General features: G+C 33.5%; 1 protein-coding gene across 1 annotated transcript in view; it reads left to right on the top strand.

Moving 5' to 3' along the window:
* The window catches only part of LOC141325151 (nidogen-1-like), a 54,310-nt gene that overhangs the window by 6,558 nt on the left and 21,654 nt on the right, over nt 1–26,098 (top strand). The window contains exons 2-12 of the mRNA XM_073833648.1: nt 3,351–3,659; nt 3,805–4,025; nt 8,641–8,936; nt 10,984–11,118; nt 11,321–11,572; nt 11,745–11,945; nt 14,866–15,099; nt 17,658–17,795; nt 18,239–18,367; nt 22,914–23,057; nt 25,228–25,347. Coding sequence (XP_073689749.1) covers nt 3,351–3,659; nt 3,805–4,025; nt 8,641–8,936; nt 10,984–11,118; nt 11,321–11,572; nt 11,745–11,945; nt 14,866–15,099; nt 17,658–17,795; nt 18,239–18,367; nt 22,914–23,057; nt 25,228–25,347 — 2,179 coding nt within the window. The remainder of the gene's footprint in view (nt 1–3,350; nt 3,660–3,804; nt 4,026–8,640; nt 8,937–10,983; nt 11,119–11,320; nt 11,573–11,744; nt 11,946–14,865; nt 15,100–17,657; nt 17,796–18,238; nt 18,368–22,913; nt 23,058–25,227; nt 25,348–26,098) is intronic.

Below are 26,098 nucleotides of genomic sequence, written 5' to 3'. Positions count from 1 at the left end.
AAATCTGACTCTGACAGAAGGCAAGGCAAGTTTATTTATATATAGGACATTTCATACACAATGGTAATTCAAAGTGCTGTACATAAAAGGAATTAAAATCATAATATCATAAAAATTAATAAATGCATTCAATAAATGCACAACTAAACAGATGAGTTTTGAGTCTGCATTTAAATGTGGCTAATGTATTAGCACATCTGATCTCTTCTGGAAGCTGATTCCAACTGCGGGCGGCATAATAGCTAAAAGCGGATTCCCCTTGTTTTGTGTGAACCCTTGATATTACTAACTGACTCCATCCTAGTGATCTGAGTTGTCTGTATTCAGTGAGCATATCTGCAATGTATGTAGGTCCTAGGCCATTGAGTGCTTTATAAACAAGTAAAAGTACTTTAAAATCTATCCTAAACATAACTGGAAGCCAGTGTAAGGACCTGAGGACTGGTGTAATATGCTCTGATTTTTTGGTTCTAGTCAGAATCCTGGCAGCAGCGTTCTGTATGAGCTGCAGCTGTCTAATGGTCTTCTTGGGAAGGCCGGTGAGGAGACCATTACAATAGTCCACCCTGCTGCTGATAAAGGCATGAACAAGTTCTCCAAATCTTGACGGGAAACAAAACATCTAATTCTTGCAATGTTTTTGAGATGATAGTATGCTGATTTAGTTACTGCTTTAACATGACTACTGAAACTGAGGTCTGACTCCAGAATCACACCCAGATTCTTGACTTGATTTTTTGTTTTTTGACCCCTAGCATCAAGATACGCGTTTACCTTATGAACTTCATCTTTGTTTCCAAATGCAATGACTTCCGTTTTCTCCTTGTTTAGCTGAAGAAAGTTTTGGCACATCCAACTGTTAATTTCATCAATGCATTGGCAGAGGGAGTCAATGGGGCTGTAGTCATTTGGCGATAATGCTAGGTAAATCTGGGTATCATCTGCATAGCTGTGATATGCAATTTGGTTCTTTCTCATTATTTGACTTAGTGGAAGCATATACAGGCATGTACAGTTCCCCTATACTCACATAATAGCCTCTCCCTTCTAAGTATGACCTGAACCATTTGAGAACCATCCCAGAAAGCCCGACCCAGTTTTTATTTTGACAGAATCTGAATTTAGGCGAATATCATTTATTATCTTTATGAGCGCCGTCTCTGTGCTATGATGTGGTCTGAAACCAGATTGGAAATGGTCCAGGTATCCATTTGAGTGTATGTAGTGGTTCAGCTGATTAAAAACAACCTTTTCAATAATGTTGCCTATAAAAAGATGATTTGATTTTGGTCTATAGTTGCATCCTTTCCTGTTTAATCAAATCTGACTCTCACAGAAAACTAATAACTTCTAATGCCTTTATTTTGTTTTATTTTATGTTACTTTAGTTTTTTAAAAAATCTGACTTTCACAGAAAATTATTAATTTCTCATGGCTTGTTTGTTTTAATTTAATTTTAGTTTAGTTTATATCTATTTTCAGTATTTAAAAGTTTTTGTTTTTTGTTTTGTTTTGTTTTATTTATTATATTTCTGTAAATTTCTCATTTACATTTACTTTTTCAATCAAATCTGACTCACAGAAAGTGAAGGACTTGTGATGGCTTTGTTTTATTTTATTTTTTAAAGTTTATTATTATTTAGTTTATATGTTTTTATAATATTCATTATATACAATTCATAATATTCTACTTTGTAGAATTAAATATTTTCAATATTTAAAAGTCTTGTTTTGTTTTAGTTATATGACTTCTGGTGGTTTTATTTTATTTTATTTTTTTGTTTTTTATTTGCCAATTTGTTTCATTTTACTATATTTTAGACACATTTTGTGCAGTACCATAGTGTTTAAAGTAGTTACTAATTTGTTGTTGCAAAGACAATGCAGTTAAAAGATGTTGTTGTATTATGTTTCAGCATTCATTCTTTCTCTTATAACCCACAATTCAGACTGTGAAAACATAATTCAGAAAAAACAACAAAAAACAAAAACAATGTCATGTACAGTCGTGGCCAAAAGTTTTGAGAATGACACAAATATTAGTTTTCACAAAGTTTGCTGCTGAACTGCTTTTAGATCTTTGTTTCAGTTGTTTCTGTGATGTACTGAAATATAATTACAAGCACTTCATACGTTTCAAAGGCTTTTATCGACAATTACATGACATTTATGCAAAGAGTCAGTATTTGCAGTGTTGGCCCTTCTTTTTCAGGACCTCTGCAATTCGACTGGGCATGCTCTCAATCAACTTCTGGGCCAAATCCTGACTGATAGCAACCCATTCTTTCATAATCACTTCTTGGAGTTTGTCAGAATTAGTGGGTTTTTGTTTGTCCACCCGCCTCTTGAGGATTGACCACAAATTCTCAATGGGATTAAGATCTGGGGAGTTTCCAGGCCATGGACCCAAAATGTCAACGTTTCGGTTCCCGAGCCACTTAGTTCTCACTTTTGCCTTATGGCACGGTGCTCCATCGTGCTGGAAAATGCATTGTTCTTCACCAAACTGTTGTTGGATTGATGGAAGAAGTTGCTGTTGGAGGGTGTTTTGGTACCATTCTTTATTCATGGCTGTGTTTTTGGGCAAAATTGTGAGTGAGCCCACTCCCTTGGATGAGAAGCAACCCCACACATGAATGGTCTCAGGATGCTTTACTGTTGGCATGACACAGGACTGATGGTAGCGCTCACCTTTTCTTCTCCGGACAAGCCTTTTTCCAGATGCCCCAAACAATCGGAAAGAGGCTTCATCGGAGAATATGACTTTGCCCCAGTCCTCAGCAGTCCATTCGCCATACTTTTTGCAGAAGATCAATCTGTCCCTGATGTTTTTTTTGGAGAGAAGTGGCTTCTTTGCTGCCCTTCTTGACACCAGGCCATCTTCCAAAAGTCTTGGCCTCACTGTGCGTTCAGATGCGCTCACACCTGCCTGCTGCCATTCCTGAGCAAGCTCTGCACTGGTGGCACTCCGATCCCGCAGCTCAATCCTCTTTAGGAGACCATCCTGGCGCTTGCTGGACTTTCTTGGACGCCCTGAAGCCTTCTTAACAATGCAGTGGAAAGTTTTTTTTTTGGATTAAGTTAATTTTCATGGCAAAGAAGGACTATGCAATTCATCTGATCACTCTTCATAACATTCTGGAGTATATGCAAATTGCGATTATAAAAACTTAAGCAGCAACTTTTCCAATTTCCAATATTTATGTAATTCTCAAAACTTTTGGCCACGACTGTACAGTGGTGCTATAGATTTAGTCAATAACCAAACTGAACGTCATCAAATATCACTGTGTTGTAGTGTTGGCTATTTATTCCCATTTTCATGATCTATTTCTGTCTCTCACATTTAGATCAACACCAATGGCTTTGTTGCCCTGGAGAAGCCAACAGAAGAAACTGAGTATCTGGGGAACATGCCGGCCAGTTTTGGGATGATCGCTGCTCTGCAGGGCGACCTGGACACCAGCGACGGTGTAGGAAAGGTGTTCTTCCGCCAGGACTCCAGTCCGGCTCTTTTACAACAGGCGGCTGAACACATCAACAGAGCTTTTCCTGAGGATGACATTGTGAACCCCGTCCACGCTGTGGTGGTCACATGGGTGGATGTGGCGTCCCATCAGTCTGAGAGCAGAGGAGACGGACTGGAACCCACCGGAAGAGTGAGGTTCAGTTTATTTGTGGGCCGTTCACACATACAGCCGTTTTAGCATGTATTTTTCATTAATGTATTGTTGGTCACCTTGCATTATTGGTAAGATTATTGAAAAGTTAATAAATAATAAATCATGTTCTTTATCCTTATAGCGAAATACATTTCAACTGGTCATCGCTTCGGTGGAGACGATGTCCTATGCGATTCTTCTCTACCCGAGAGAGACGATGCAGTTCCAGAGCACCGGCAACAGCTACACGATGCACGCCGGCTTCAGTAAAGGACAGGAGACCTACTTGGTGTTTAATAAGAAACAAGGAGCATACTATCGCATCACAGAAGACACCGAGGTGTCTGTCAAGAACTTAGCGGAGTAAGTTTGTTTGCTGTTAGTGCTGGAGTTCACCTAAATGTAAATATTGTCAGCATTTACTCACCTTAAAGGGATAGTTCACCCAAAAATTAAAATGTGATGTTTATCTGCTTACCCCCAGGGCATCCAAGATGTAGGTGACTTTGTTTCCTCAGCAGAACACAAACGAAGATTTTTAATGAAAACCGGTGCAGTCTGCCAGCCAAAAAATGGCAGTGGATGGGCACCAAACCTTTAAAAGTAAACAAAAACATGCACAGACAAATCCAAATTACACCCTGCGGCTCGTGATGATGCATTGATGTCCTAAGACACGAAACGATCGGTTTTTGCGAAAAACTGAACAGCATTTATATAATTTTTTACCTTTGATACACAGCCACGTCCATCTGTCCTGAGCACGAGTTCGGCATCAGGCTCGTCACATGTGAACACACTCTGGCATAGTATATGCAAACACAAGAAGCGATCTGTCGCATGAATGCAACACTCATTGTTTACACAGTGCACAGAGATTGTGGGTATAGCGGCTATTCAAAATGATAATTACTTGCGCGTATCCTGATTGTTTAAACCGATTTAAAGCTAAAAGATTACGTTTGCTTGCGCAAACTCATCCGGGACTTTTCACTGATTTCCCCTTACGGTGTTTGCGTATACTACGACAGAGCGCGTACATGTGACGTGACTGATGCCAAAGTCGTGCTCAGGACAGATGGACGTGGCTGTGTTTCAAAGGTAAAAAATGATATAAATACTGTTCAGTTTTTCGCAAAAAATGATCGTTTCGTGTCTTAGGACATCAATGTATCGTCACGAGTCGCAGGGTGTAATTTGGATTTTTCTGTTCATGTTTTTGTTTACTTTTAAAGGTTTGGTGGCCATCCACTCACATTATTTGGCTGACAGACTGCACCGGTTTTCGTTAAAAATCTTGGTTTGTGTTCTGCTGAGGAAACAAAGTCACCTACATCTTGGATGCCCTGGGGGTAAGCAGATAAACATCAAATTTTCATTTTTGGGTGAACTATCCCTGTAATGATGCTCCTACATGCAAATCTTTTTCTTTCTTTTGTAAAACTGAAAGCAGAAGCAACTTAATGCAGGTCTTTTCTATACTTTTTTTATCATGACCACAAAAAATGCATATATATTAAGTTAATATATTCAGTATTTTTGCTTAAAAATAAATTAATATATATATATATATATATATAGTATATTTTACAGATTTATATATGTTTATATCAAATAATAAATAATATTTAGGATAGCAAAATAAATAGAGCAGGGAATCTATTTATTTTGTTTTTATTTTAACCAGTTTGAGCTTAAATATTTTCTTGAATTATGCAAAAATTATTTTCTTCCTCTGTATTTTTGTTTTCCTGTGAAAATATCTAAACATTTTTAAACCAAAATACATTTATTGGAGAAGCAAAATTATATAAGATTAAATCTTGTTTTCTGAAAAATGTATAAAATTTAAGTGGGTCTATGCTTGATTTTCTTGTTTTAAGCTCAATTAATTTTGATAAATTTTTCAGAAAAACAAAGCTTATTATCTTAAGTATCTTTGCAAAACTTTGCAAAAAAAAAAAAAAAAATTAAATTGATCTTAAATTGATATTGATACTTTTTTATGCTTAAACTCAGTTCATTTGAATATATTTTCCTTTTTATGTTTTAAGAATAAACCAAACTGAAAGTTTAAATTTACACTTAATTTAAATTTGATACATTTTTCAGAAAACAAAACTTAATACCGTATAGTATTATAGTACCGTAAGTATTTTTGCTTAATTACATTTATTATACATTTATGTAACAATGTTTTATTTAAAAAAATCTATTTATCTATTTATTTTTATTTAATATTTTAACCATTTGAGTAAAAAAAAATCCTCTGTTTTTTTTTGTCTTGTTTTCTGTACAAATATCTAAACATTCTTTTATGAAAATGCGTTTATTAAAGAAGCAAAAATGCTTAAGATATTAAGAGACGTAGTCTATTTATATATATATATATATATATATATATATATATATATATATAAACATTTATCTAAATTTACTAAATGAATGCTTAAAACAAGAAACATGTCAATTGGGTCAAAAATATACATTTAATTTAAAAATATATATTTTTTATTACCCTATTGATAGACTTTTTTTGTTTTAAGCGTAATCTCAGTTAATTTTTATACATTTTTCAGAAAACAAAACTTAATATCTTACCAGATATTTTTTTTTCTTGTTTTAAGCATAAAAAAGAAGTTTTATACATTTTTCAGCAAATAAATATTAATACCTTGAGTATTTTTGCCTAACAATTAAATGTAGTATTATTATTATTATTATTATTATTGTTATTTATTAATATTTATTTTAACTGCACTGAGCTCCAGTGATGGAGTACTCGAGTCCTGGACTCGGACTCGAGTCCGACTCGAGTCACTATTCTTTGGACTCGAGTCCGACTCGAGAATCCACTCTCTGGACTTGTGACTCGACTTGGACTCGCGGATTGATGACTCGTACTTGGACTCGGACTCGAGGATATATACAATCGGACTTGAGCATTCATCACTTTGTTTTTGACTAAATATGTTATAAAAAAATTATATAAGGTGTTACACTTTTCCTGTTTCGTGCCCAAGACCGGCCGCGATCTCCCTAGTCCCTTCACAGACACTGCTACCTCTCGCTCTCTTTGCTTGACAACACACTCACTGACGTCACTCACTTTTACGCTCGTTCAATGCATGATGCACGGGCTAAATGTTCACATTTGTAAAATGCAGAAAGACGTGCCCCCGGATCATGAAGTTCGCCTATGCGAATTTTGCTTCTAATGCGGGAAAGAGCAGCGCTAAATGTTGTGTGTGTAATCGCACAATTGAGGAAAAGACTGGGACAACCTCAAACTTTAACAGACACCTGTCACGGATGCACCCAGAAAAGTTAGTAAAATGCTTTCCATTGCCTAACCGTTAGCTTTTTTCAAAAAAATATTATTGACTAATGCATATATGATAACAAACAGAAGAAGCTAGGGTTAATGTATGTCTGGTACAGCATTTTTTTGTCTGTTGATAACTTAACGTTACTAGTCACTGTGCCAGATCAGATTTTTGCGATATTTGTCTGTTGCGATAGTCACTGTGTCAGATTAAACATTTTTTTTGCAATTTTGACTCTTAAAATCCTGTGGTGTCGACAAGAAACATGTAAGACTAACGTTACACGTTGCTTTCTGACCAGTCGCTTGCCGTCACACACACACACACACACACACACACACACACGTTAAATAATTCGGTCACACACACAATCTCTCTCTCTCTCTCTCTCTCTCTCTCTCTCTCTCTCTCTCTCTCTCTCTCTCTCTCTCTGCATATCGTATTGATTTTTTATGTTTTAAGTATCTTTAAAATACAGTGTCCTGTAAAATGCAGGTTTCTTTTTTTCGCTGAGTGTATTTCTGTAATACAGTGTTAAAGGATTAGTTCACACAAAAATGGAAATTTCCTAATCATGTACTACTCCTCCCACTGCCATCCAGGATCTGTTTTTTTCTTCAGTGGAAAATAAATTGTTCACTTAAAGAAAATCATTTCAGGATGTTTTCTTAATGAACTTCAATGCTAACTCAGTTGGTTGTTCTTGTTTCCTCATCAGGGTGAGTAAATTATTAGGAAATTTTCATTTTGAGGTAAACTAATCCTTTAATGTTACTTATATATTAGAAATATATAAAAAATATTTAAACTATTAAATAAATATAATCGTGCCACAGCTAGTTAACAATGATTTTAACTAAGGTCAAAGACAATTCTAGTGATGTGATATACACATTTCTAGCTGTAAGAAAGAGTGCCTGAAAAATGTTGCTTGATTTGGCTTAATTGTATATAATTTTATATATAATATAATGATAAAGATATTTAGACTCGACTCGGACTCGAAAACTGGGGACTTGAGACTCGACTCGGACTCGAACTCTGGTAATGGTGACTCGACTTGGACTCGACTCGGACTCTTCTTTCGTGACTCGGACTTGGACTCGGACTCGAACACTGGGACTCGAGACTCGACTCGGACTCGACAGTTGGTGACTCGACTACAACACTGCTGAGCTCAAATGTTTTTAAGATTTTTGAAAAAAAAAAATCTCTGTGTTTTTATCTTGTTTTCAGTACAAATATAAAGATACATTTATTAGAAAACTAAAAATTGCTTAAGATAATAAGACATACTGTGTAGTCTTGTGTTCTAAAAAAAAACATTTATCAAAATTTAGTAAATTTATGCTTAAAAAGAAATGTCAATTGGGTCTAAAATATTAACAACTTAATAGCTATTTTTTATTTTTATATACTTATGGATGATTCAAGGATGCTTTTAATTATTTATGAATGTTTATGTCTAATATCTGAAGTAATTTTCCTTCTCAATTAAATGTAAAAAAATTTAAAATACTTTTTTATCTTACAGTCTTATGTTGAGTGCATTGGATTTTTATTCTTAGGTGAACTAATAATGTTTTTGTTATTTTAAGTGCCAGTGTACTTTCACAGTGTTTTCCTATAAAGCTGTTGAATGTCTTTTCCAGACAGACTAACTCCGGAAAGCGTGGTGTGTGGGTGTATGAAATAGGAACGTTTCCTCACTTCACGGACGTCGCTCCTGGAGAAGTCCCAGATTTACCTTTGGACTCCAACCAGCAAAGGAACACAGGAAGCCAGACCCATCAATACCCGGTGTATCCTGTCGACCAGCAGGAGAACCTAGATGGAGTTTACCATCAGCCAGAACATCCTCCACCCATTCAGGTGCACACGGTTCAGTTCAGACCTGAACGACCGGCGGTTGTGGAAATCGAAAATGATGACAACATCGAGGTTGACGGTCAGCATGAATGGTTTATTTACTTTAACAATTAAAAGAGAAGTTCACTTCCAGAACTAAATTGTACAGATAATTTACTCACCCCCTTGTCAAAGGTGTTCAACTCTCCATATAGTGGACTTCTATGGTGCTCCCGAGTTTGAACTTCCAAAATGCAGTTTAAATGCAGCTTCAAAGGGCTCTAAATGAACCCAGCCGAGGAAGAAGGGTCTTATCTAGTGAAATGATTGGTTATTGACAATGTATATACTTTTTAACCTCAAATGCTCATCTTGTCTAGCTCTGTGTGAACTTGCATTTCATTTCAAGACAGTTAGGGTATATCAAAAAACTCCCATCTCATTTTCTCCTCCAACAAAATCATCCTACATCGCTGCAGAGGTACCAACCCAATGTTTACAAAGTGAACGTGCAAAGAAATTAGGTAAAACAGTGATCCAAAAAAAGGTAAAGGGTAAAGGTAAAACTGCGATGCAGAGCAATTTTGAAGTTGAAGAAGAAAATGAGATGGGAGTTTTTTTAATATACCCTAACTATCTCGAACCGGAATACACAGAGTTCACACAGAGCTCGGCAAGATGAGCATTTGAGGTTAAAAAGTATATAATTTATAATTTAAAAAAAAGTAACCAATCATTTCACTAGATAGGACCCTTCTTCCTCGACTGGGATCATTTATAGTCCTTTAAAGCTGCATTTAAACTGCATTTTCGCAGTTCAAACTTGGACCCACCATAGAAGTCCACTTTATGGAGAGAAATCCTGAAATATTTTCCTCAAAAACGGATTACTTCCTTTTTTTTAGACCTTGTTTGTGCTGTAATAGGAGTGTACTTTGCTCATTTTCTCTACATAATCCATTTACAATCAAAGAAAAGTGTTGTTTGTCTAAGAGGACCAAACGTCCATGTATACCGTTTCAAAAATGACAAACGCAAGTTTAAAAAAAATATGCGAGTAAATCGGCTAAATATGCGTCATTGCTATGACTGACAGTAATACCCGGACGAAACATCTGACAAGCTGATGGCAAAAAAAGAGCTGTGCATTAAATGATTCAGACTAAATTCAGAGTAACAAAACTACAGCAGCAACAAGTATGTGTTGGTTAAATATTTAATAACTTATTTAATTTGTAGTGAACTATATGTAAGTATTTAAATAATTCACCCTTTTAGGCTGTTCGCGTCTGAGCTTATTTATTTATCGATTTATTTTAATGACTTTCTGCACTTGCTATACTACATACTTAAGTGTGGTAAAAGTACTACAATTTATTATACTGGTAATTTTATAATAAATCAAAAAGCAAGACCTCTTGGAAAAAACTAGGGAGTTGAAATGGCAGCTGCCGCCAATGATTGACCCTCTGCTGCCATCTTCTGGTTATATGAGTAATTTAATGTTTTTATTTTAAAATACTTTTTTTCCATGTCGTCTTTATGAATCAAAAGTGAATCTTTGAAGTGAATTTCATTGCACAGCTGTAGAGGTAAAAGAATAATAAAGGCTTTAAAATATTGCAAGATTTTAAAAATGTGTTCATTACTATGAAGGCAAGTTACTGATGATCAAAAATACGATTAAGACATTCTTAAAGAGAAGCATCGCTAGCTAACTAACGTTATCCTAAACACGTTATGCTAGTGTTTAGCTGTCAGCATTTAAATGTACAACTAAGCAGGGTCTCTCCTGGGATTACCAGACTCTGCATTTATATTATATGTTGTTAAATAATATGACACCAAGTGTTCATGCTGCTATCATTATTTACGACGTTGCAATTATTATTTTTCTCAGTTTCTGATAAGAACGAGGCAGTAGAGGAGTCTCAAGAGTGTCCGCCTGTTCTAAAGAACGCTCTATGCATATGATCAATTTCTGTATGACTAAAATAAAGACATTTAGAAATACAAGGTGGGGGGGGAGTAAATTATCTGTAAAAAAAAAAAAATTCTGGAAGTGAACTTCTCCTTTAACAACTTATTATTATTCTTCAGCCAAAATTATTTTTGATCTTTTTTTTTGTCTTGTTCTTTGCACGCAGTATTTACATACAACTCTGGTGAATGTGGTGGACAGAAATGCTCCAAATTTGGTGAATGCAGGAATTTTCCGAGTGGACGGTGCTGCCAGTGTAAACCTGGATACTACGGCAATGGGGTTCAGTGTGTACCTGATGGTAATGTCTCTATAATGAACTATTTGTTTTATTTCTTTTTATAGAAATGCTTTCTTATGGTGTGGTTCGATCACTTACAGCAGATAAAAATAATAAATAATAAATATAATATAAATTTTGCAACACATTTACTAGTTATGGTTCTGTTTTGGCACTGTGTTAAAAGCTACAGTCATAATGATGTCTGAATGATTTTTCACAGGTATTCCTCAGAGGATGAATGGTAAAGTGAGCGGCAGGGTGTTTGTGGGAAACTCGCCGGTGCCTGTTGATTTTGCCAGTAATGATCTCCACTCGTATGTGGTGGTGAATGACGGCAGAGCGTATGTGGCCATCAGCGCCATTCCACCGATCGTCGGCTTCTCTCTGCAGCCGCTTTCGTCTGTGGGAGGAATCATCGGCTGGGCGTTCGCACTTCAGCAGCCGGGCTTCAAGAACGGCTTCAGCATCATCGGTGAGATTCTCAGGGATTTCATATAGTGAGAAGTCCTTCATAAGATGCATCTGACTTGGCACTTTAAACAGTTTCTGCAACAAACCATTGTTTTAAATCAGTGTTTTCTAACCAATGTGTGTCTGCTTTGATGCATCAATTTGAGTTTTTTCCTCTTTCACCTGTCTGACAGGCGGTGAGTTTAAACGGCAGACTGACGTGACCTTCCAGCCAGGCGGGGAACGGTTGACCATCTCTCAGGAGTTCAAAGGCATTGATGAGCATGACCACCTGATGGTTGACACCAGACTTGAGGGAAAGATTCCTGAGGTTCCACAGGGAGCAACAGTTCAGATCGACCCCTACACAGAAATTTACCAGTACAGCACCAACTGTGAGTCAAACCGTCACAACTGCATGAGTAGGCATGATAATGAGAATGCATAATAAAACAATAAAACATAAGTATGCATGAGCATGCATAAATACGTATGATAAAACATGAATGTGTATGTATGAGTATTTATCACAAAAAATGCACGAGTATAAATGAGTGTACATTATAAAACAGACATGAGAATCCATGGTAAAACAATGAGTATGCATAACACAAAAATTTATGGAATTTACTTGATTTCAATTCTGTTTCCTGACATTCCAATTCAATTCCAATTCTATTTCCTGTCAGCTGCATGCAATTCCAATTCCATTCCAGGAAGTGAATTGGAATTTACCATTCATTCTCAATTCAATTCATGAATGGCCCCAACCCTGATATGTATGTATGTATGTATGTATGTATGTATGTATGTATGAGTATTCATCATAAAACATATGAGTATGCATAATAAAATGGCACAGGTATGCATAAATACGTATGATAAAACATGCATGTGCATGAGTATTTATCATAAAAAATGCACGAGTATGAATTAGTATACATTATAAAACAGACATGAGAATGCATGGTAAAACAATGAGTATGCATAACACAAAAATTTATGGAATTTACTTGATTTCAATTCTGTTTCCTGACATTCCAATTCAATTCCAATTCTATTTCCTGTCAGCTGCATGCAATTCCAATTCCATTCCAGGAAGTGAATTGGAATTTACCATTCATTCTCAATTCAATTCATGAATGGCCCCAACCCTGATATGTATGTATGTATGTATGTATGTATGTATGAGTATTCATCATAAAACATATGAGTATGCATAATAAAACGGCACAGGTATGCATAAATACGTATGATAAAACATGCATGTGCATGAGTATTTATCATAAAAAATGCACGAGTATGAATTAGTATACATTATGAAACAGACATGAGAATGCATGGTAAAACAATGAGTATGCATAACACAAAAAACATGCGTGACTATGCATAAATATGTATGATAAGACATGCATGAGTACTATGCATTAAAAAACATGCATGTGTATGCATGAGAATGCATCAATAAAACATGAATATGTATGAGTATGCATGATAAAAAGGCATAAGTATGTATTATAAAACAATGAATATGCATAATAAAACAAATAAGTATGCAAGAGTATGCATAAATATGTATGATGAAACATGCATGTGTATGTATCAGGGTTGGGGTCAATTCAGGAATGAACTCAACAATTCCAATTCAAAGAAGGAAATGGAATTGGAATTGGAATTCAACAACAATTACATTAAACAGAGTTGGAATTGAATTGGAATTACAGTAAGTGGAATTCAATTCAGGGAAATTCCACTGAATTCCGTTTATTGCTGTTTCTGAGCATTTATTTTTAATTGCATTTAGAGATACATTTGAACTTTATTTATGATGATAAGTGGTGATAAGTTTCTGGATGTACTATACATTCAATATATGATTACCACATAATATATGTCTCAACTCACAAAAAATGAGTCATGTTCATTCATGTATTTCATTCACTTTTTATTGCATCGAATTATCATCATTTCCTGAAATTTGGCATGTGAAATGATCATGTTTAACATACTAAACATACAGAACTTTGCATTTCTTTTATATGTTTGTTGTTTATGTGATTTACAATATTTAATGTACTATAAAGTATTAAGAAAATCAAGCCAAATTATTTTATTTAGCAACTCAAGTGGAACTTAGTGGAATTTATTTGATTTCAATTCTGTTTCCTGACATTCCAATTCAATTCCAATTCCATTTCCTGTCAGCTGCATCCAATTCCAATTCCAATTCAATTCCAGGAAGTGAATTGGAATTTACCATTCATTCTCAATTCAATTCATGAATGGCCCCAACCCTGATATGTGTGTATGTATGAGTATTCATCATAAAACGTATGAGTATGCATAATAAAACGGCACAGGTATGCATAAATATGTTTGATAAAACATGCATGAGTATGCATTAAAAACATACGTATGTATGAGTATGCATAAAAAAACTGGCAAGAGTATGCATGAGTATGCATGATAAAACACGTATGAGTATGCATGAGTATGTATGAGTATGCATTATAAAACACGTACGAGTATGCATGATAATGCATGCATGAGTATGTATGAGTATGCATGATAAAACACGTACGAGTATGCATGATAATGCATGCATGAGTATGTATGAGAATGCATGATAAAACGGATGAGTATGCATGATAATGCATGAGTATGTATGAGTATGCATGATAAAACACGTACGAGTATGCATGATAATGCATGCATGAGTATGTATGAGTATGCATGATAAAACACGTACGAGTATGCATGATAATGCATGCATGAGTATGTATTAGTATACATGATAAAACACGTACGAGTATGCATGATAATGCATGCATGAGTATGTATGAGTATGCATGATAAAACACGACGAGTATGCATGATAATGCATGCATGAGTATGTATGATTATGCATGATAAAACACGTACGAGTATGCATGATAATGCATGCATGAGTATGTATGAGTATGCATGATAAAACACGGATGAGTATGTACGAGTATGCATGACAATGCATGCATGAGTATGTATTAGTATACATGATAAAACATGCATAAGTATGTATGAGTATGCATGATAAAACACACACACACACACACACACACACACACACACACACACACACACACACGCATAAGTATGCATAAAAAGCATGCATGAGGATGCATTACAAAACGTGTGAATATGTATGATAAAACATGCATAAGTATGCAGTAAGTATGCATGATATATGTATTAATGTATTTTCCTTTAGCAACGTATCATGCTTTGCATTTAAAGTCCTATTATGAAACCTTTTGACTCGTGTGTCTCTTCTGTCAGTGATCACCTCTTCATCCACACGGGAGTATGTGATCAATCTACAGGACCGTACGAGCCAGAGCAGAAGCTACAATTTCAGAGAGACCATCACGTTTCAGGGCTGCCAGCACGATGAAGGCATCAGGGCCGTGCCGTCCACTCAGATGCTCAGCATTGACCAGGTGTTCGTCATGTACGATAGGAGCGAACAGCTCTTGCGTTATGCCATGAGTAACAAGATTGGAGACGTCAACGGTGAGGGCATTGCATTGATAACAAGCCTCCATGTGCTTTCATGTTTGTTGTTGCCAGATGTTTAAATCAACAGTTTAAATCCTCCAATCAGAGCTTTTCTCTTAAATTGATACATTTTCTGCCAAGAGTTTTAATTACTATTCCTAATTTGGCAACCATTTTCTTTCTGCACTAGGAAAGAAACGCTTATGATCTGAAAACAATGTCAGACATTTATGTTGGAGTTTAGTGATTGATACTGCAATATTTCGCTCAAGTGAAAACCTTATACAGCCAGTCTGTGTTCCTTAGCAAGGCTGTTTGATAAATTGTAATAAATTTAAACATAGATAACAGTATTGATTGCGATTAAGGTTACTGAATAAGTACACAAACTTGAGTGTCACAATAAAAGTTCATTTTAGAGTTGAAATGATTCATTTCATTATAAACTTATTGTTCTATCAGTGTTAATAATGCCAATTTATACAACGTATATAATCAAGGAGTTAGATGAGGTAAAATACAATGCAATTTGACATTTTTGAGAAAAATAACCATGATTATCAGTTTACTATGGAAGCCCATTTCCACCACAGGGAAACCAAAATTGTGAAAAGGTAATTGTGAATTTTCAAAGTCAGAATTGCAAGTTATAAAGTCAGAATTGCGAAATATAAAGTTAGAATTGTGAAGTCAATTGTGAGAAAAAGTCAAAATTTTGAGATATAAAGTCAGAATTGTGAAAAAAGTCAGAATTACAAGATATAGTCAGAATTGCAAGTAATAAAGTCAGAATCGTAAGTTATAAAGTCAAAATTGCAAGTTATAAAGTCAATTGTGAGGAAAAAGTCAGAATTATGAGATATAAAGTCAGAATCACAAGTTATGAAGTCAAAATTGTGAAAGTCAAAACTGCAAGTTATAAAGTCAGTAATTATGAGTCAGAATTGTGAAAACGTCAATTGTGAAAAAAGTCAAAATTTTGAGATATTTAGTAAGAATTGTGAAAAAAAGTCCAAATTTTGAGGTATAGTTAGAATTGTGTAAAAATTTTGAGATATAAAGTCAGAATTGCAAGATAAAAAGTCAGAATTGTGAAAAGTCTAAATTGTGAGATATAAAGTCAGAATTATGAGACAAAGTCAGAATTGCAAGTTATAGTCAAAATTGCAAGTTTTAAAGTCTAAATTGTGGGATCTAAAGTCAGAATTGTGAAAAAAGTCAGAATTATGAGATATAGTCAGAATTGCGAGATATAAACTCAGAATTGTGAAAAAAGTCAGAATTTTGAAGGTATAGTCAGAATTGTGAGTCTAAATTTTGAGATATAAAGTCAGAATCGCAAGTTATTCAGTAAGAATTGCTAAATATAAAGTTAGAATTGTGAAGTCAATTGTGAGAAAAAAGTGACAAAATTTTGAGATATAAAGTCATAAAAAAGTCAGAATTACAAGATATAGTCAGAATTGCAAGTAATAGAGTCAGAATCGTAAGTTATAAAGTCAAAATTGCAAGTTATAAAGTCAATTGTGAGGAAAAAGTCAGAATTATGAGATATAAAGTCAGAATCACAAGTTATGAAGTCAAAATTGTGAGAAAGTCACAATTGCAAGTTATAAAGTCAGTAATTATGAGTCAGAATTGTGAAAACGTCAATTGTGAGAAAAAGTCAAAATTTTGAGGTATAGTCAGAATTGTGTAAAAATTGAGATAGAATCACAAGTTATGAAGTCAGAATTGCAAGATAAAAAGTCAGAATTGTGAAAAAGTCTAAATTGTGAGATATAAAGTCAGAATTATGAGACAAAGTCAGAATTGCAAGTTTTAAAGTCAGAATTTTGAGATGTAAAGTCAGAATTGCAAGTTATAAAGTCAAAATTGTGAGAAAGTCACAATTGCAAGTTATAAAGTCAGTAATTATGAGTCAGAATTGTGAAAACGTCAATTGTGAGAAAAAGTCAAAATTTTGAGGTATAGTCAGAATTGTGTAAAATGTTTGAGATATAAAGTCAGAATCACAAGTTATGAAGTCAGAATTGCAAGATAAAAAGTCAGAATTGTGAAAAACTCTAAATTGTGAGATATAAAGTCAGAATTATGAGACAAAGTCAGAATTGCAAGTTATAAAGTCAAAATTGTGAGAAAGTCAGAATTGCAAGTTATAAAGTCAAAATTGTGAGAAAGTCAAAATTGCAAGTTATAAAGTCAGTAATTATGAGTCAGAATTGTGAAAACGTCAATTGTGAGAAAAGTCAAAATTTTGAGGTGTAGTCAGAATTGTGTAAAAATTGAGGTATAAAGTCAGAATCACAAGTTATGAAGTCAGAATTGCAAGATTTGTGAAAAAGTCTAAATTGTGAGATATAAAGTCAGAATTGCAAGTTATACAGTCAAATCTGCGAAATATAAAGTTAGAATTGTGAAATCAATTGTGAGGAAAAAGTCAAAATTTTGAGATATTTAGTCAGAATTGTGAAAAAGTCTAAAAAATTTGCAATCATTTTTCTTAATGTAATTTCTTAATGTATTTTCATTATCCGGGGCATTAATAATTGATTCTTATACCACATCTGCAGGTGGACAAACTGAAGAAAACCCCTGCTTCACTGGCAGACACGGCTGCGACACCAATGCCGTCTGCAGACCCCAACAAGGAAACCAGTTCACATGCGAATGCGCCACGGGCTTCACTGGAGACGGACGCGCTTGCTATGGTACCATTGGCGATTTCGCATTATTAAATCAATCCTCAGTCCATCATTTTAATTAAAACCATTTACTGTTTCATTTCCCTCTTAAAACGGCCACTAATCTGTTTCCTTCCGAAGGAAAATCGTTTTTTTTGGTCCATGAAAGTACAGCTCTGCTTTCTAAAGGGGTTATTTCCAAAGCAATCTTCTAGTCAGACGCCAAAATTGGCTGAATACTGTATATCCCCTAGACCTCTAAGGATGTGACCCATCCCTTGATGCCTAAAGGAAATTACACCAAAATGGGACAGATGTTATCTTAAACAGCTGTAATTATGAGAATCAACGGCATGCATGGGAATGTGGCTGAGGAAGTCTTTTTGTTTACGGTAGCATTAACAAAGTTGGTCTGTCTGAAAATGCTTGTGGAAATCTTCAGGATACGTCTGCTTCTCTTTTCTCATCAGACATCGACGAATGCAGGGAAACCCCTCAGATCTGTGGGCCGAACTCCGTCTGCAATAACCAGCCGGGAACGTTTCGCTGCGAATGTCAGGACGGATTTCAGTTTGCCAGTGACGGACAGACTTGTGTCGGTACGTCATGTCTCTTGAGTCACTTCGTGTTTATGTCTGTTCGTATTCGTCAGCGTTATTTGTTGAGAAAATCCCCCTGCTGTTTATATTATAAAATTAAATGCAGACGATTTGCATCATAAAATGTCCACAGCATTTAAACAACGCTTAAGTCATGGACTTAAATATCATTAAATATAATTGCTTTTCTTAAAGAAAAATTGTATTTAATTTCTGTTGATTTTGAGGTATTCACCCAGAAATACTAAATGATTTAGCCACAAGTCTGTCTTTCTTTCTTTCTTTCTTGATTTGAAACATCAATTTCTGATCATTTAATATACTAAACACAATCTAAAGAAACTGTAAGACTTGATTTTAATGAGAAGAATTTAGATTTGTCCCTTGTTTTATAACAAAGAAAAAGCACTTAATGATCTCAGTTGTTTTTCCAAGATAGATGGAAAGCAAATGGAGATCTGAGACAAAATCTCTGATGTTTCTAAGAAAAAAAAAAGGCCATAGGTGAAATTCCCTGTGGAAAAAGTCACTCCTTTGAAGCACATTTATTCTAATTAGCATTTAAGTTTATTTATTATACAAATTTTCATTAAATCAATGTTTGTAAATAATTCAAATTTAATAAATGTTTTTGTTTTAAACAAAAATTCCTGATGGTCCTATAATTGCTTTTGTTAAAGCAAAATTTAATTTAATTTCTGTTGAATTTCAGGTATTCACCCAGAAATACTAAATAAATGATTTAGCCACAAATCTTTCTTTCTTTCTTTTGTTCGTTCGTTCTTGATTTAAAACGTCCATCTCTGATAATATAATATACTAAACATAATATAAAGAAACTGTAAGACTTGATTTTAATGAGAAGAATTTAGAATTGTCTCTTGTTTAGTCTGGTCTTTTATAAGAAAGAAAAAGCACTTAATGATCTCAGTTGTTTTTCCAAGATAGATGGAAAGCAAATAGAGATCTGAGACAATTTTAATACATTTATTTAACATTTAACAGTTTAAATGTCTTTAAAATGCAAAAATTCCTGATGGTCCTATAATTGATTTTGTTAAAGCTAAATTTAATTTAATTTCTGTTGATTTTGAGGTATTCACCCAGAAATACTAAATGATTTAGCCACAAGTCTGTCTTTCTTTCTTTCTTTCTTGATTTGAAACATCAATTTCTGATAATTTAATATACTAAACATAATTTAAAGAAACTGTAAGACTTGATTTTAATGAGAAGAATTTAGAATTGTCTCTTGTTTAGTCTGGTCTTTTATAAGAAAGAAAAAGCACTTAATGATCTCAGTTGTTTTTCCAAGATTGATGGAAAGCAAATAGAGATCTGAGACAAAATCTCTGGTCTCTGATGTTTCTAAGAAAAAAAAAAAAAAAAAAGACCATAAATTCCCTGTGGAAGAAGTCACTCCTTTTAGCACATTTATTCTAATTAGCATTTAAGTTTATTTATTATACAAATTTACATTAAATCAATGTTTGTAAATAATTCAAATTTAATAAATGTATAATGTAATTTTAACAAATGTATTTGTTTTAAACAAAAATTCCTGATGGTCCTATAATTGCTTTTGTTAAAGCAAAATTTTATTTAATTTCTGTTGATTTTCAGGTATTCACCCAGAAATACTAAATAAATGATTTAGCCACAAATCTTTCTTTCTTTCTTTTGTTCGTTCGTTCTTGATTTGAAACGTCCATTTCTGATAATTTAATATACTAAACATAATCTAAAGAAACTGTAAGACTTGATTTTAATGAGAAGAATTTAGATTTGTCTCTTGTTTAGTCTGGTCTTTTATAAGAAAGAAAAAGCACTTAATGATCTCAGTTGTTTTTCCAAGAGAGATGGAAAGCAAATAGAGATCTGAGACAATTTTAATACATTTATTTAACATTTAACAGTTTAATTGTCTTTTAAATGCAAAAATTCTTAATGGTCCTATAATTGCTTCTCTTAAAGCTAAATTTAATTTAATTTCTGTTGATTTTGAGGTATTCACCTTGAAATACTAAATAAATGATTTAGTCAAGTCTTTTTTTCTTTCTTTCTTTCTTTCTTTCTTTCTTTCTTTCTTTCTTTTGTTCGTTCTTGATTTGAAACATCAATTTCTGATAATTTAATATACTAAACATAATCTAAAGAAACTGTAAGACTTGATTTTAATGAGAAGAATTTAGAATTGTCTCTTGTTTAGTCTGGTCTTTTATAAGAAAGAAAAAGCACTTAATGATCTCAGTTGTTTTTCCAAGATAGATGGAAAGCAAATAGAGATCTGAGACAAAATCTCTGGTCTCTGATGTTTCTAAGAAAAAAAAAAAAAAAAAAAGACCATAAATTCCCTGTGGAAGAAGTCACTCCTTTTAGCACATTTATTCTAATTAGCATTTAAGTTTATTTATTATACAAATTTACATTAAATCAATGTTTGTAAATAATTCAAATTTAATAAATAGTTTTTAATGCAAAATGGTCTTTTATAAGAAAGAAAAAGCTCTTTATGATCTCAGTTTTTTTTTTTTTTTTTTCAAAACAAGACTGAGATTAAATGGAAAGCAAATGGAGATCTGAGACAGTTTTAATAAATGTAATATTATTTTTTTATTTAACAATTAAACACAGTTAAATGTTAAATAAAACAATATTAAAAAGCATAAAGTGTCTTTTCCTTTTTTCTTTCTTTCTTTCTTCCTGCTTTCTTTGTCTTTATTTTCTTTCTTTCTTTTCTTTCATTCTTTCTTTCTTTCTTTTTTCTTTTTTTTAATTCTTTCATTCTTTTGATTTTAAAAGAGAAAAATAACATTTAATTTTATTTAATGTTTGAATGTAATAAGTTTATTTATTTTTTAAATTGAATATTAGGTATTTAAATTTAATAAATGACTTTTCTTCAAGCAATATTTTATTTCTTATAAATTTCCACTTATTTTGAGCTATAGTTGTGAGATTCACCTAGAAATATGAAAGATTTAGTCACAAGTCTTTTTTTTTCTTTCTATATTTTTATTTGAAATTTCCACTTCTGAAAATTTAATATAGTAAACATAATCTAAAGAAACCATAAGACTTGATTTTCGTGGGAAAAAATGTTGAACTTGACATCACATCCCTTGTTTATTCTGGTCTTCTGTAGGAAAGAAAAATCACCAGTGCGATCTCTTTAAGATCCCAGTTGCTTTTTCAAGACAACGTTGAGATTAAATGAAAAGAGAGTCGAGATTTAAGTTAAAGTGTCTTGCTTCTGAGGTTCCCAGGAGAAATTCCCTATAGAGGATGTGGCTTATCTGAAGCTAATTATTTCTCATTATTTCAGCCTGTAGCCTGTTTGCATTTTACTTAAACATTTAACTGAATTAACATTTAATTTTATTTAATGTTTAAATGTAACACATTTATTTGTTATTTAAATGTAAAAATGAAACTGTGCTTAACTGTCATTTAAATGCAAAAAAATGTAATGCATTTTCTTTAAGCAGAATTAAGCTTAATTCCTTTTTTTCGTGAGGCATTGTCTTTTCTTTCTTGCTTGCTTGCTTGCTTGCTTTCTTTTTTCACTGGAAAAATTTTTATATTTAGATCATGTCCATAATATATATAGCTTAGGTCAAAAGTTTACATACACCTCACAGAAGCTGCAAAATGTTCATTATTTTATCAAAATAAGAGGGATCCTACAAAATGCATGTTATTTTTTTTTTGACCTGAATAAGATATTTCACATAAAAGATGTTTACATATAGTCCACAAGAAAAAATAATAGTTGAATTTATAAAATTAACCGTGTTCAAAAGTTTACATAAGCTTGATTATTAACACTATGTTGTTACCTGAATGATCCACAGCTGTGTTTTTTGTTTAGTGATAGTTGTTCATGAGTCCCTTGTTTGTCCTGAACAGTTAAACTGTCTGCTGTTCTTCAGAAAAATCTTTCAGGTCCCACAAATTCTTTGGTTTTCCAGCATTTTTGTGTATTTGAACCCTTTCCAACAACGACTGTATGATTTCGAGATCCGTATTTTAACACTAAGAACAACAGAGGGACTCAAATGCAACTATTACAGAAGGTTCAAACGCTCACTGATGCTCCAGAAGGAAAAACCATGCATTAACTTTTGAACAGAATGAAGATGCATGCATTTTTCTTATTTTGCCAAAATACCATATTTTTCCATTTAGTACTGCCTTTCAGAAGTTACAGAAGATGCTTAGGTTTCCCAGAAGACAAATTAAGTTAAATTTAAAATGTTGTATCCTTCTGGAGCATCAGTGAGCGTTCTAACCTTCAGAAAAGATGGATCTCAAAATCATACACTGAAGAATAAAGGAGATTTGTGGGAGATTAGAGGGATCTTTTATCTCCAAAATGTCAAAGAAGCAATTGATCTAATTGCTGTCTTTGAGAATTGAGATCTCTTTTGTGATGCATCATTCCTGCGGGACATTCAGACTCTTGTGTTTTAAATCAAATGCATTTGCACTAGTTGGATTAAAATTGCAATGCTTATATTTAATCATCAATTGTGCTGCTTTGTAGAGGTGCACCGTCCCGTGGATCCGTGTCGCACTGGCACCCATGACTGTGACATCCCTGATCGCGCTCGCTGCAGCTACACCGGAGGATCGTCCTACATCTGCACCTGCCTGCCGGGATTCATGGGAGATGGACGCAGCTGTCAGGGTGGGTCTCTACCTCGCTATACAGACATGCTTTCATTCATTTTCAAGATTTATTAGAAGAATATTCACTATTCTAATGTCAGTAAGAAGGTTATTATTAGCTAATTAAATTGCCTGATTGACTGATTGATTAATAGAAGTAGTCAATAGATGGTGTACATTGTTTTGCTTTTTAATGTTTTTTAATATTAATATTTAAATTTCATTTAAACACAGCAATTTTGTTTTAAAATCTGTTATTGTTAAATTTCATATGTATGCTGCCCATTAAAAGCTCTGATTGATCAGCCACTACTGTAAATTTCAAGATTTTTTTTCCATTTGCAAATCTTCTATATTTGTCAGAGATATGTATGACAGAGCACTTTACATTGCCTATAAATAACTTGACATGATGTTGATGGATTTGACCTTAGGCTGATTATTAGCCGTGAGGGAAAACAAACACACAGCTGTGATCAGCTTTCATTTCTGTTTCCAGTAGCTCCTGTTTTTCATTTAATTTTTCAGCTTTATTGCACTTCCTTTATTCACAGATTTGACTTAATTAACATTTAAATTTAAGTATTATATAAACGTATTCATTATTTAAATGTGATGTGTTTGTTTAAACAAGTTCACTTCCAGAACAAAAATTTACAGATAATGTACCCACCCCATTGTCATCCAATGTTCATGTTTTTCTTTCTTCAGTCATAATATAATAGTTTTTTGAGGAAAACATTTCAGGATTTTTCTCCATATAGTGGACTTCAATTGTGCCATGAGTTTGAACTTCCAAAATGCAGTTTAAATGCAGCTTCAAAAGGCTCTAAACAATCCTATCCGATGAAGCAGGGTCTTATCTAGCAAAACTAGATAAAATCGTTTTGTTTTTCTTCAAAAATCATTTCAAAGTCATCCTACATTGCTGCAGAAGTACCGAACCAGTCATTGCAAAGTGAACATACAAAGAAAATAAAACACCCTTAAGAAAAGAGGTAAAACAGCGATGTAGGGCGATTTTGAAGTTGAGGAAAAAAAATTAGATAGGAGTTTTTTTGACATACCCTTACTGTCTTGAAACAATAATACACAGCTATAACCGATCATTTAGCTAGATGAGACCCTTCTTTCTCGGATGGGATCGTTTACAACCATATTTGGGATCGTTTGAAGCCACGTCTAAACTGCATTTTGGAGGTTCAAACTTGGGGCACCATAGAAGTCCAATATATGGAGAAAAATCCTGAAATGTTTTCCTCAAAAAACATAATTTCTTTACGACTGAAGAAAGTAAGACATTATCTGTAATTTTTTGTTCTGAAAGTGAACTTCTTAATGTCACACACACACACACACACACACACACACACACACACACACGCACACACACAGACGGATACAGAGGCAGAGGTGAGTAAATGAATGCCTGACACTTAAATATTTAACATTTATTTTTTATTATAATGAATTTATTGTTCAATCATTTATTTTTAATAATTTTATTTATTTTTAAAATTATAATTTACATTTATGTATTAAATTTCTAAAACATTTAAGTGTGATTAATTGTCATTTAAATGCAAAAAATCTTAATGAAAATCTTCTCTAAGGGAAAATTTCTTATTTATTTATTTTCTATTTTCTATTTTATATTTTATTTATTTGTTTCCTAAGAAGCACTGCGAATGATGTAATAAATTCAGAAATCACTGTAGAAAATAAAATGTGACTCTGGGACCACAAAACCAGTCTTAGCACGGAGTAGTATGGGTATATTTGTAGCAATAGCTAAAAATACATTATATGGGTCAAAATTGTCCATTTTTCTTTTATGCCAAAAATCTTTATGATATTAAGTAAAGATCATGTGCCATGAACATATTTTGTAAATTTTCCACCATAAATATATTAAAACTTAATTTTTAATTAGTAATATGCATTGAACTTCATTTGGACAACTATAAAGGTGAATTCCTAAATATTTAGATTTTGTTGCACCCTCAGATTTCAGATTTTCAAAAAGTTGTATCTCTGCCAAATATTGTCCTTCTGGTCCTCACCTAAAAGCGATGACTGGTTTTGTGGTCCAGAGTCAAATGCATAACATTAATGAAAGTGGGATCATAAATGGTTAATTGAATTGAATTATTTGTATTTATTTGGTTTATTTAATTTGTTTCTTTCAGACATAGACGAGTGTCAGGTGAATCAGTGTCATGAAAATGCCGTCTGCTACAACACACCTGGATCTTTCACCTGTCAATGCAACCCTGGTTACTATGGCGATGGTTTCCACTGCTCTACAGGTAGACTTTAGCTGTAAATGAACATCAGTTTTGTTGTTGGTTTGGTTTTGTAACTGTGCTCATTCTTCTCATTTACTCAGACCAACAGCTTTCACAAACAGCTTTGATGGTTTATTCATACTTTTGTTAAATACCACTAAAACCATTTCCAGCATATTTGAAGATTTTTACTAGGTTTTTGGTCAATGTGGTTTGGAGAATGTCTATACATCTTTGCATAATCATCCAGCCTTGAGCAACACTTCTGTATTACAAAGTTGTAGTAGACAGCAACTCATTTTGCTGTTATTTAGGAGCTGTTTTAACCAAAGCTCATGCCATAAGCCATTATAGTCTTTCTAATGACGGACGACCCTCAGCTCTTTAAATATTACAACATGACCTGACCTCTTGACCCCTCAGTTATGTCACGGCTTAGCCCTGCTGGCATGAAGATCAGCTCGACAGCTGCGTATCTGCTGGGAACTGACCAGTTGCTTTGGTTTCTCAGAGTTATAGGGCCCTGTGATAATAATATCAGTGAATTTTATGAATTTTTGTCCATGTTACTAAACTTGAAGTTAAAATATATAACACTGCTAAATAAACTTTTAACAGAAATGTACAATACTGGTCCAAAGTTTGAAATAATTAAGATTTTTTAATGTTTTTGAAAGTCTCTTCTGCTCACCAAGTCTGCATTTATTTGATCAAAAATACAGTAAAATCACCAATAATGTGAAATATTATTACTATTTAAAATAACTGGTTT

Source organism: Garra rufa, chromosome 2, assembly GCF_049309525.1.
Source record: "Garra rufa chromosome 2, GarRuf1.0, whole genome shotgun sequence".
In the NCBI taxonomy this organism is placed as follows: domain Eukaryota; kingdom Metazoa; phylum Chordata; class Actinopteri; order Cypriniformes; family Cyprinidae; genus Garra; species Garra rufa.
Note: the sequence above shows the minus strand (reverse complement) of the source record. Positions and strands in the feature narration are given on the sequence as shown.